Consider the following 12687-nt stretch of genomic DNA (forward strand, 5'->3'; position numbering starts at 1 on the left):
TTGGGCGGATCCTCAACTTCGCACACAAGATGACAAATCCGACTCAGATTTCCTGTAAAGCCAGTAAAAATTTCTTTTTAGATGTTTCAAATGTATCTTTATTAAATAATGCATCTACACTCCGAATAGTTGCGTGGAATGCTAATGGCATTATAAATCATAGAGCACAGATCATACAATTTCTTAATGATTATAATATTGACGTCATGCTTATCTCTGAAACAAGGCTCACAAAAGAATCGTATTTCTCTATTCCTAATTACATTTTTTATCATGCATTGCACCCTGACAACACAGCGCACGCTGGCGCAGGCGTGCTGATAAAACGTAGAATTAAGCATTTCTTAAACGACTCAATTGTAAAGGAAATGTTTCAGTCTGTATCAATCACCATTAGTTTACAACAACAGGATCTAACAATCGCAGTTATATATTCTCCACCTCATCATAATCCCCAAGAGATAGATTACGCTAATCTTATTGATCGACTAGGCACGCGTTTCCTGATAGCCGGAGACTGGAATGCGAAGCACTTTGCCTGGGGATCAAAATCTGTGTATACCAAAGGCAGACATTTATTGAAAGCAATTGACTCGCTTCACGCGAGCATTGCATCACAAGGACGCCCTACGCATTACCCTACAGACCCACTTAAGAACCCCGATGTATTAGATTTTGGAATTTATAAAGGCTTTTCCAAGCAAAATATACATACGTCATTAATAGAAGATGAACTTTCGTCTGACCACATCCCCGTCCACTTTCATTTAGCAGCCTCTCCAATTTTTACAACACCTCCTACTGGACTTATAAATAAAGCCACTGATTGGGAATGTTTTAAGGATTACATTAATGAAAGAATTAAACTTTATGCAGACCCTAAATTAGACACTCCGCAAAAAATCGACTCTGAACTAGAAAATCTTGTTAAAATCATACAGGATGCGGCGAAAAATGCCACCCCTCCCCCTATTCAACACATTAAAGCCGGATATAAAACCCCCCCCCTACATCCTCAAAATCATAAAGGAAAAAAGAAAAGCTAGGAAAAGATGGCTGCGCTCCAGAGACCCCGAAGATAAAGCCTATTTTAACTCCATCTCAAGAGAACTAACAAATGAGCTTTGGACTATTAGAAATAATCAACTTGAAAAATTTATTAAAACATTAGATGCCTCACCTGCAACCGACTACTCCCTTTGGAGAGCGATCAGTTACATAAAACGTCCACCACTACATAATGCCCCTTTATTTAATGATAATACAAGGAAATGGGCCAAAACTGACCTCCATAAAGCAAATTTACACGCAACCCACCTCGAAAAAGTATTTAAACCCAATTCACTACCCAATGCTACGAAACGCGATATTCTCCTGCATCTAAATGAAACAGATCTGATAGAAACAGAGCACGAAATACCTCATTTCTCTTTTGGGGAAGTTACCAAATTAATAAGCAAATGCAAAACAAAAAAAGCCCCAGGAAAAGACCAACTTACTGGCCTCATCCTTAAAAAATTACCTGATAAAGCAATTCATAAATTAGTCCAAATTTTTAATGCAATAATCAATCTACAATATGTCCCTAGCAAATTTAAAGAAGCAATAATAATAGTTTTTCATAAAAAAGGCAAACCCGAAAGAAATCCCTCTTCTTATCGTCCAATATCTTTGCTCTCATCCATAGCAAAACTATGGGAAAGACTTTATCTTCCTAGACTATTAAAAGTAATCAATATTAAAAACATACTGCCAGATATTCAATTCGGTTTTAGAGCTAAACACTCTACCATTGAACAAATACATAGAGTAACCAATTTTATTGAAAAAGCCCTTGAAAAAGGAGAATATTGCGTCTCTGCATTCTTAGACGTTGCACAAGCATTTGATAAAGTCTCTCATAAACTCCTTATTAAAATGTTAGCAAATCTTCTCCCTGCTTGTCATGTTAGATTAATCCAATCGTATCTCTCTGACAGAACTTTCCGAGTTAGAGTAGGTGAGGCACTGTCGGACGAAAAACCAATTCTGGCAGGAGTCCCGCAAGGCTCAGTTCTAGGCCCATTGCTATATTTACTGTTTACCTCAGATATTCCCGCTCCAACCAGAAAATCCCTCTTAGGAAAGTATGCTGATGATACTACGTATTTGTCTAGCAATAAAAGTCAGGAATTAGCTACACTTGAACTTGAAGATAACCTTCAAAATTTCTATAACTGGACGAGTGAAAAAGACATCAAACTTAATTGTGCAAAAACTATTTATAAGATATTCTCTAACCGTAGTATCAAGGACATTAACATTATATTCAATAAAGTCCTATTAAAACCTTCAGAAGTGGCCAAGTATTTAGGTATACACCTAGATACTAAGTTAAAGTGGAAGGAACACATAAAAATCAAAAGAGAAGAATGCTTGTTCAAACTTAAAAAATTGTATTGGTTAATAGGTAAAAAATCTAAGTTAAGTATTAGTAATAAGCTTCTATTATATAAACAAATTGTACGACCCACATGGGCATATGGAGCTCAAATCTGGGGGTGTGCAGCACGGTCCAATATAGAAATTTTACAAAGAGTCCAAAATCGTGCTCTGAGACAGATAGTCGGAGCACGATGGTATGAACGTAACTCTGATATCCATAGAGACCTGGGGATGGAGACCGTCTCGCAATTTATAACTAAAGTTGCAACCAACTATGAGAGACGGCTCCATCACCATCCTAACACCGAGGCTTTACTATTACTTGACAACTCAAATGAGTTTAGACGCCTCAAACAGGGTTCATGCAGCCTCAGTGCTAAAAATTCAAGCACTTTTCAAGCACATTTTTCTGAATTTTCAAGCACTTTTCAAGCACTTTCAAGAGCCTTTTGGAAGCAGTTTTGCGCGAGATTCAAGAAATTTTTCCACAGGACCTTTGACATAAAAACTCCTAATAGCGAGACAGATATCAACAACCAACTAAAATGAGTATTTTCCTCTAATTAAAAAATACACGGATGTATAAATGAAAGACCATCCCAAGTGTCAGTACCAATACTGACAACCCAGTAAGTAAATACCTCTAAATTCTAAGCAGAAAAAAGTAAAATCCTGGCTCACCGCATAAGTTTTCGACCAACTACCCATCCATACTTACACCTGAATGTTTTATTCCAATTTATTCAAAACGTTGGTTTAAAAATAAATGATAATAATAAATAAATATCTTACTTTCATATTCATTGAGACAACGTTAATCATTAAGAAGTGATGGATATCGATAGGTATAAGATGGGCTGAAGATGGTGCAACTTATGAAAGAGTTAATAGAAAATCTGCATGCTATCCGATGGGTTAAATCCGATGGATATCGATAGGTATAAGATGGGCTGAAGATGGTGCAACTTATGAAAGAGTTAATAGAAAATCTGCATGCTACCCGATGGATTAAATTCATGAGAATAGTAGGGTACTTGGACAAGAAGCTCAAAATTGAAGATTCATTCTTGATAAAGCTGAAGCAAGATGTTTTCTGATAGTCTTTCACTATTGTAAAAATATTTGAATTTTAAAAGTGGGATTTCTTAATTTGAAGCTACACATAAGGAGTATGTCTGGAGTATGGAACGGCACATCATTTGAAAAAAGAGTCTTTATGAACACTAAAAAACCGGACGAGAGAAGAAAAAAAACACTTTCAAGAAGATAATGGACCCACATCATTGAAAAAAAAATAAGGTAAAAAAACCAGAAGTAAAAAGAAAAAAATGTTAATGTGAAATTAAATAAATGTAGGTATGAAGAAAAATGTTTTTACAAGCAGTTTAAAAAGTTATAGATTTTAACCGAGACTTATGGTTCTTTTTCACAACTGTTTGGAGAGTTTCGAAATTTCTCCTTCAACGATTGCTAACTCTTCTTTTTTTCTTTTGGCACTTTGGCGGAAACTATTAGACTTAACAATTAATGAGAGATCTTGCTTCTTTTCAGCTTGTTCTGCCAGGTCGTCTGCACCTTTTTCTAAGGTCTTTACATCTTCACATAAGCGTCTTTTTCTCTCTTGTAGAGATTTTGTTTTTTCTGACTTTTCATTTTTAATAGCTGTGAGAGCCTTGATTTTCTTTTCTTCCTCAAAATAGGTAGCATATCTACTGCGAGCACCTGATACACTTTGTCTTAACTCTTTGGTTATTACCATACTGGATAAGCTCTCCATTTCATCGGTAAACTCATGTACATAACGCTGTGCTATGTAGGACTGCTCCTTTAAATTTTCTACTTCTAGGTTTTTATTTACACTAAAACCTCTCTCCACTGATGCTTGTCCATGACTTAAGAGTAGAGTTATTTTGACAACTTTCCATAAATTTTTGTATTCATCCTTGTCCATAAAGTTAATATAAAACTCATCAACTCTTGACTTCTCTTTATAAGGCTCATAGTGTGCAAAGGTGACAGCTTTCTTTAAGACAACGTTTTGATAAAATGAATCAAATCCATCAAGAATAATATCAACTTTACCAGCTACGACTATTTTACAATCACACAATGTATTTAAGACAGACCTCATTTTCTTCTTGCAAACAGCTGACCGACTAACAGGAGAAGAATCTGCATCTAGGTGAATCATACTTCTCGGATCCAAACAGGACAAATTTCGAACTAAGGCATGTGATATTGGAGATTTTTCTAAAATTTTTGACAAGACATTCTTGTAAAATCTAATAGCGCCAGTAATTAGATCAAAGTTATCTTTTTCAGCCACTTTCAGCAGCGACGAAAGACTGAGCAGGCAACTCAGCAGAGTAGTTCTCGTTTCAATTTCAACACGTTTTAATACTTTCCAGCGTACGTCTGAAAAGTCGAATGCTTTCTCATTTGACCTCCGAAAAGTGGATCTGAGAAATTCAAGCACGTTTTCAAGCACTTTCCAAAAAATCAAGCACTTTCAAGGCCTTGAATTTTTTTTTTAAAATCAAGCACTTTTCAAGCACTTTTCAAGCTTGCATGAACCCTGTCAAACGGGTGAAACCGTGGGAACTGGCCAGCCCCTTGGTTTGAACCATTAATTTTAGTAACCAATTATTTCTAACCATTTAGATAAGTTACAGACTACCCGGTCGTTTGTACTCACACATTTATTTTGAATTTAGAAACAAAGTGTATAATTTCATTGTGAAAGTTCGCTTAACACTAATAAAAAAAAAAAAAAAAAAAAAAAAAAAAAAAAGCAAGTCAAATCGCGGGAGGAGGTCCATGGATTGTCTTTTTCTTCCACCTGATGGGATGACGTCCCAGTCAAATGCGTTTTTGAAGAAACGATCGATCCCCATCATCGCTTCATCTCCATACATCTATTCATGTATAAATGATGGCACGCTCCGGCAACAAGGTTCTGCGACAAGATCATTTTTGCCTCCAGAGTCTCCAAAATGTAGGTATACATCTTAGTGATCAAATGTCTAATCACTGAGAAAAATGGCTCCCGGAGCGAGCCGAATGTCACTCGCGTAGCGAGTGATCGGCGGTCCAGGGGGCGCAGCCCCTTGGCTGGCCGTGACGGACGCGCAAAGCGCGTCCAGAACGGCTGGTAAATGTTATACCTGTAATTTCAGATTACGGAGCATGGGATCAACGATCATGGTGTCAACAAACAGTTTTTCTAAGTTTTTAATGACACCATGATCATCAAAAAACTAATAATTCTGACTCCTATGAAAGATAATCATGGAGTCAAAGATCACGGTGTCAACGAAACTTAAAACTTCCCTCCATAACATCTTGCAAATTTCAAATCTTATTTTTCTTGTGTTATTTACTCTAACCTAAACTTACCCTAATTTACCAAACCTAATCCAACCCAACTTCACTGAACCAAACTTTCCTAGATCTTACCCTACTTAACCTTACCTGTCCTAACCTAACCTACTTGAACTAAACGTGACCAAAACCTCTCCTGTAGACTTAATTTTTTACTTTTACTTGTGAGGAAGATATTTTTTTGTTTGTTTACACTGTGATCGTTGACACCATGCTCAGGGCCCATCTTTACGTTTTACTGCCTGAGCACGTCAACAATCGTTGACCTCATGATAAGATTTTTGGTTTGTTGACATCATGACCGTTGACACCATGCAACGTTACCCATTTGCAGAGCGAAGACCGGGGCTGGGACCCCGCGCATACGGCATCGCCAGTCGCCGCACACTAGTCTCAGGGGAACTGTACAAAACAGCCTCATAAAGAGACTTCATCGGCGCTCCAGAACATTGCGACTCTATTGTACTCTATGAGATCTCTGGCCCCATGCGGGGTTTCGCGGTCCGATCCTCCGGAAGGGTTGCTGCAGCTGCAACCCTTGAGGGTCTTTATAAGGAAAATCACCTCGTTCGTGCCTCGTTCGTCATTTCGACTCGGGATTAGGCACGCGGGCGTGACCGGGCGGCCGGCGTAAAAGTTCCGGGAATTCCCGACTCCGACCTCTCCGAAGGGGCGGGCGCTGCGCTTCAGAAGACCGTATTTTCGACCCCTGCTTTGTAACGCGAACTTCGTACCTTTCCACTCGTCCCTCGGGCTTTCCGTCTGCGGGTGGGTCCTGCATCGTCGACGCTCGGTAGGGCTGGATTACACGATTCTGTCATGCGAGGGGGGGGGGGGGGGGGGGGGGCTAGCCGGTTCTTGGAAAAAAATCGGTGTGCCAATAAAATCCTGCGCGACGAAATCCCTCCGTATGAAAATCCCGCGTTCTTAAGGTGATTCGATGGACGCCATATTTTGTGTCAGAAAGGCATACGATATATCGCACCAATTGGTTCCATTTTTTCAGCCACTCGTCATTTTTCTCCAATTTTAAGATCGCAATTCTGTTGTCAGGAGACTAAAGCACTCAATTACCAATTTTAACAAAGAAATTCAACGTAATAAAGGCGTGGTTTTTTTAGAGAAAAAACATCGCATTCGAGTGCAGTTTCGATATCAGTATCGAATGCAATGTTTTCTCTCTGAAAAAACCACGCCTTTATTACGTTGAATTTTTTTGTTAAAATCGGTAAGTGAGTGCTTTAGTCTCCTGACAACAGAATTGCGATCTCAAAATTGGAGAAAAATGACGAGTAGCTGAAAAAATAGAACCAATTGATGCGATATATCGTACTTCGTTCTGACACAAAATATGGCGTCCATCGAATCACCTTAAGGTACGGAACCTTAGGCGCGTCTGTCCGCGGCGTCCAGGACGACAAACCCGTGAATTGATCGACCAAGTTGTGAATCGAAAGAATTTCGTCGATCGGTTCACGTTTTGGTTTTTCGATCGATTCATGTCGATTGACTTGATACCGGTTTTTCTTTTAATTGTCAATCATTTCTCGTCTATCGATCCACGTTTTTTGTCGATCGAATCGACACCGGTTTTTTGGTAATTTTTTCATCGAATCAGTGTCAATCGATTCACGTTTTTATTTTTCGGTCGATTTTTGTCGATCGAATCCACACCCTCCTAAAAAAAAGCGCGTCCAGCCATTTTCGCGGCCCAGAGCATACTGTCCGATCAACGAAAATTCGAGAAATTAACAGCGGACAGAGCGGAAAAAATCCACGAATTCCGCTCCTAAGGTGCCGTGCTCCGAAATGTGAGCGTCTTCTCGCCCTCGACTCGGTAGCAGAGTTTTCCGCCGGCGTCCAGGACGCTGTGGACAGACGCGCCTAAGGTTCCGTAGCTTTATATGAATGCGCATGAGGCTTGGCAACGACGGAGAGTCCGCAAAGAAAGGTGAAAATAGGTGATAAGGAGACGCCCCAGTAGTTTCGGATGTAAACATTATCTGACCAGTCACGTTGCAACCAATGCGAGAGCGCGCGAAAGTCCTTAATGACTTCGAAAAATGGTTTTACTAGAACTTAAACTGAATTTTATACATGCAAAAAAAACGAAGACCTCCTAGCCGTTTTAGTTAACTACTTCGAAGATACGTGGATTGGGTGCTTCAACAAGCGCGGGCGTATGCGAAAACCTCTTTTTCCGATTGAAATGTGGAACTGTTTTCTATCAGTCGCGGGTGGACCGCCTCGCACCAATAACCCCGTCGAAGGTTGGCACAACGCGCTAGCCGCAATTCTTAACGCCAAGCACCCATCTATATGGAGGGTAGTAAATGCATTTAAAAAAGAGGAATAAGTGTGCAGAAAAAAAAATTGAAGATGTTGTTGCCGGGAAACCCCTTCCTCCGCAACAAAAAAAGTACCGCGATTTTACGTAACGGCTTGAAACTATCTGCGCCGACTTCCAAAACTGCACAATAGACGAGTTCTTGCGCGGTATCGTAAAGAACTTATGCTAAATTCTGAACTAAATTCTGTTAATTTTAATTTTTTCATCATTTTCACGAGGGCTCTACAGCTACACACCCGCTCTATTCTTTTATTACACTCGGTCGCGCAACAAATTTTCCAATACTCTCGTCACAAAACTCACAAGGATCAGCTCATGGAACATGGAACAATGAAAGGTTTTTCTCACTTTTATCGATGTATTTTACTGTTTCATTTATGGCGAATTTTTGGCGGGATTATCTCCACGGGATTTTGTCGCGTGGGATTATGTTGGTAAATCAAAAAATCAACTTTACCTCCCCAGCCCCCTCCCAGGAACAGACATTATTTTTAATCTGCCAAAGGTTTCACGGTCTTAAAAGTGCTATTTTGTTTCAGCATCACAAGAGAGTAATGACATCAAAGTGGTGTTGTTGATGTTCCCGCCTACCGTCAAGGTCACGTATCGGTTGTCTAATCACGAATAAGCTGAATTTCTGATGACATCAGAGCGCCATCAAGCGTCCTTTCTTAAAATTTAGTTCGGATGATGCTCGCAGGGAGCTCTAGCAGTCGTCACCATTAAAAACCGGCGGAAAATATGAAATAATTTATAAAATATAAATTATAATTTGAAAACTTTTCAAAAGAGGATAAACAGGGCATTACAGGAAAATTATCTTCAACAACGAATTTTTCATCTGTAAAATATCTTACAAATTATAAAAATTATAATTTGAAACCTTATTACAAATCACAGCAGGCACTGTAATTATTATACCAAATTAGTGAGTGTTATCATAGAAAATACAATAGGCATTATTGTAGTGATATTTAGCTGAATGAACAAGTACCAATGACCAACTTTTAGGTGATTAGGAAAGGATATAGCACGAAAATCGCCACGTGAGAAGTAGTTAGTAACAATGTAAACAATCAATCAATCCCGAGTATTCAAGAGTGAGGTTAGAATCCCACCATCACCCGATGACGACCTGCGGAGGTCGACAACGACTGATATTATATATATGTACCGTTCCGTTCCGTAATATATATGTACTAGGGGCTATGCTCCCTAGCTGCTACGCGGCCCAACCCACAGAGGGCGCTTCGCGTTCTGTAAGGCCCCCCATAAAAAATAAAAAGATTTTTATACTCGACTCTCATTTGGCCATTCTCCTTCTGGCCGGGAGCGATTGGACCGATTAGAATCGAATGAAAAAATCGGCAGTTATTTCAAACTTCGCGCTAAGGCTGAAATGAAACGGGACGAACGGAACGGAGCGTTTCGTCGCTGTTGGATAGTCTGTAGCAAAGGAGCATACCTTTGATCCCCTTACGCTACTAACAGAACAAGATTCAGAATTTCCAGCTTGGTTTAATTTTCCATTAAATTTTTCCGTTGACTTGAAATTCAAATTTTGCCCCTCTTTTTAAGCTCCCTGGACTACTCTTATATAAAAAGAAACCTGGGTCCTATTTCTAAAACCTGATTCGAGCAGGCTCATCTAGGGACTATCACCCATTGATAACCGCAAAAATCGTGGAAATCGACCCAGTAGAACGCTCCAACGAACGATGGAAAAAATAAAAAGTTAAATTGTTTCAATGGGATAATTTGCAACTTTGCGACGTAATATACATAAAACCTGGGTCATATTTTGAAAATCTGAATAGAGCGGGATCCTCTAGATACAGTTGCCTGTCGATAGCAGCAAAAATCATGAAAATCGACCCGGTAGAACGCTGGAACCAAGCGTTACCAGATATGCAAATTTCGGAGGTCTCGGAGCGTATAATATACAGGGTGTACCAAAAGTCCGTCCCACCCCTGCTAACTTTTGAACGAATTGAGCTAGGGTAATGAAAGTTTGGGAATGTTCCTATCTCAAAGGAGACCATTTTGGGGGGGGGGGGTCAAAATTTTGGTCCCCCTCAGGGGGGGGCGCGGGGGGCCCCCAACTTTTTTTTTCAAATGGCAACCCCTATCTTGTGATACCTCATTCGAAAGAGCATAAAAAACTAAGAATTTTGGCGCAAACCGCAGATCAATATCTTAATTTTTGACCGAGTTATGATAGGTCAAAGGTCAAATTTGACCTATTTTCAAAAAATCATAACTCAAGTTCAAATTATCGTAGAGAAAAAAATAAAACGGGAAAATTTACCAAATTGTGTCCGCTTTTAAGTAAAAATTGCAGAAATCACTTCGATTTAATTTTAAGGGGGGGGGGGCTCGGACCCCCCAATACGTCAATTCAAAGGTCATTCAATTTTCCCGCGAAATAAGCCAATTTCCCCTAGATTTGCCTCCACATTATCTCAGTAAGGTCAAAATCAGTTCAAAATTACGTTGGCAAGTCCCCAAATTTCGGGAAAAGTTAAAAAAAAACGAAATTGAAACGGTCAAATTTAATCACCTTAAATTTCGTTGGACAAAATGGCGGCCGGTCAAAGTTCAAATTGGCGAAAATTTGACACCTCCGTTTTTTATCGGCGGATTGGTCTGAAACTCAGAATCCTAGGGTTTCCGGGACGAGAAAAACGATTCTGGCATTAGTTTTCCAGATATGTCAGTCCTTTTCAAAATGGCGGCTTAGAGCGGGAAGTGGATATTTAGGCTGCTTATCGTCGGACTTGTATGAGACTCGGTATCCGGGGGTGTTTCGGCACAAAAAGAACGAATCTCTCATTGAATTTTTGAAATTTTTAAAAACTTTAAAATGGCGGCGAAAAAATGACGGAAAATCCATATCAAGGCTGTTGACCGATGGATTTGCACGAAATCCTAGGGTTTCCGGGACGAGAAAAACGATTCTGGCATTAATTTTCCAGATATGTCAGTCCTTTTCAAAATGGCGGCTTAGAGCGGGAAATAGATATTTAGGCTGCTTATCGTCAGACTTGTATGAGACTCGGTATCCGGGGGTGTTTTGGCACAAAAAGAACGAATCTCTCATTGAATTTTTGAAATTTTTAAAAACTTTAAAATGGCGGCGAGAAAATGACGGAAAATCCATATCAAGGCTGTTGACCGATGGATTTGCACAAAAGTCAGTACTCTGGTGGTTTTTGGCTCGAAAAAAATTAATCTTCCGGTAGATTTTTTAAACACTGAATATCGTCAAAATGGTAGCGGAAAAATAACGGAAAATCCGCATCCTCCATTCGCATTTTTGCCGCACTTTTAAAGTTTCTAAAAATTTCAAAAATCCAATGAAAGATTCGTTCTTCTCGTGCCGATGCCGGTATACCCTCGGATACCAAGTCTCATACAAATCCGACGATAAGCAGCCTAAATATCCACTTCCCGCTCTAAGCCGCCATTTTAACCGCCGCCATTTTGAAAAGGACTGACATTTCTGGAAAACTAATGCCAGAATCGTTTTTTTCGTCGCGGAAACCCTAGAATTCTGAGTTTCAGACCAATCCGCCGATAAAAAACGGAGACATCAAAGTTCCGCCATTTTGAACTTTGACCGGCCGCCATTTTGTCAAAAATCAACATTTTGACCTGCGGTTTGCGCCAAAAATTTTCATTTTTTATTATCTTTCGAATGAGGTATCACAAAGGGAGGGGGGGTTTGCGATTTGAAAAAAAAAAGTTAGCCCCCACCCTCCTAAGGGACCACCTAAAATTTTTCCACCTCCTAAATTTTGGGGGGACCAAAAAGTTGCTACTTCAGACCGAGGAACATTGCCAAAGTTTCAAACTTCTATCTCAACATGGAAAAAAGTTACACGGGTGGTAGGTGACTTTTGGATAACCCTGTATGAATGAATATGCACCCTAGATGAGCCCACTCTACTTTTAACCCACAAGGTGTCCGCGAAGCGCTCCTGTGAGAATGGGCCCTGTATCGGCCAGGAGGCTTACCTCCAAGTATTTTAAACCTAAAATGCCTACATCAATAAATAAGAGATACTGATCATATTTTTGAAACTCATCCAAGATCTGTAGAAACAATTTTCCACGCCTTTGCGAATATGTTAGTTTAAGCATGATGCATTATGAAACAAAGTCCAAAAATGAGAAATGGCACTTACCTTGACAACAGTTTCAATACCACCATAGTCATGATGTGATATAGAATAACTATGCACATCCCTTCGAGATTCATGCTTGTCGGACATATCCATGCGTAAAATCTCAGGATTACTACTTTGGGATAGCAGTCGTTCCTTCATTTCGTGAATATAAGGACAACGCTGCATTTCACGCACTGTAAAAGGAGGAAAAATTGAGGCATAATCTGGTAAATTAAGGCACTGATTGGGTAAAACGTAGAGTCCCTTTACACCCAGAGTTAACACAACTCACTTTTGGTTGGGCCAGGGTTGGGCTGAAAGTGGCCTAAAAAAAATCCAATTCTGATTGGTTCTCGCTCATGG

General features: G+C 39.7%; 1 protein-coding gene across 2 annotated transcripts in view; it reads right to left on the reverse strand.

The window, feature by feature from the left end:
• Positions 1–12687, reverse strand: part of OtopLa (proton channel otopetrin-like a) — a 130150-nt gene that overhangs the window by 82997 nt on the left and 34466 nt on the right. For both annotated transcript variants that reach the window (XM_019043864.2, XM_019043867.2), the window contains exon 2: positions 12343–12518. In XM_019043864.2, coding sequence (XP_018899409.1) covers positions 12343–12510 — 168 coding nt within the window. In that variant the 5' untranslated portion in view covers positions 12511–12518. The remainder of the gene's footprint in view (positions 1–12342; positions 12519–12687) is intronic.

This window comes from Bemisia tabaci, chromosome 2 (genome assembly GCF_918797505.1).
Source record: "Bemisia tabaci chromosome 2, PGI_BMITA_v3".
NCBI lineage: Eukaryota > Metazoa > Arthropoda > Insecta > Hemiptera > Aleyrodidae > Bemisia > Bemisia tabaci.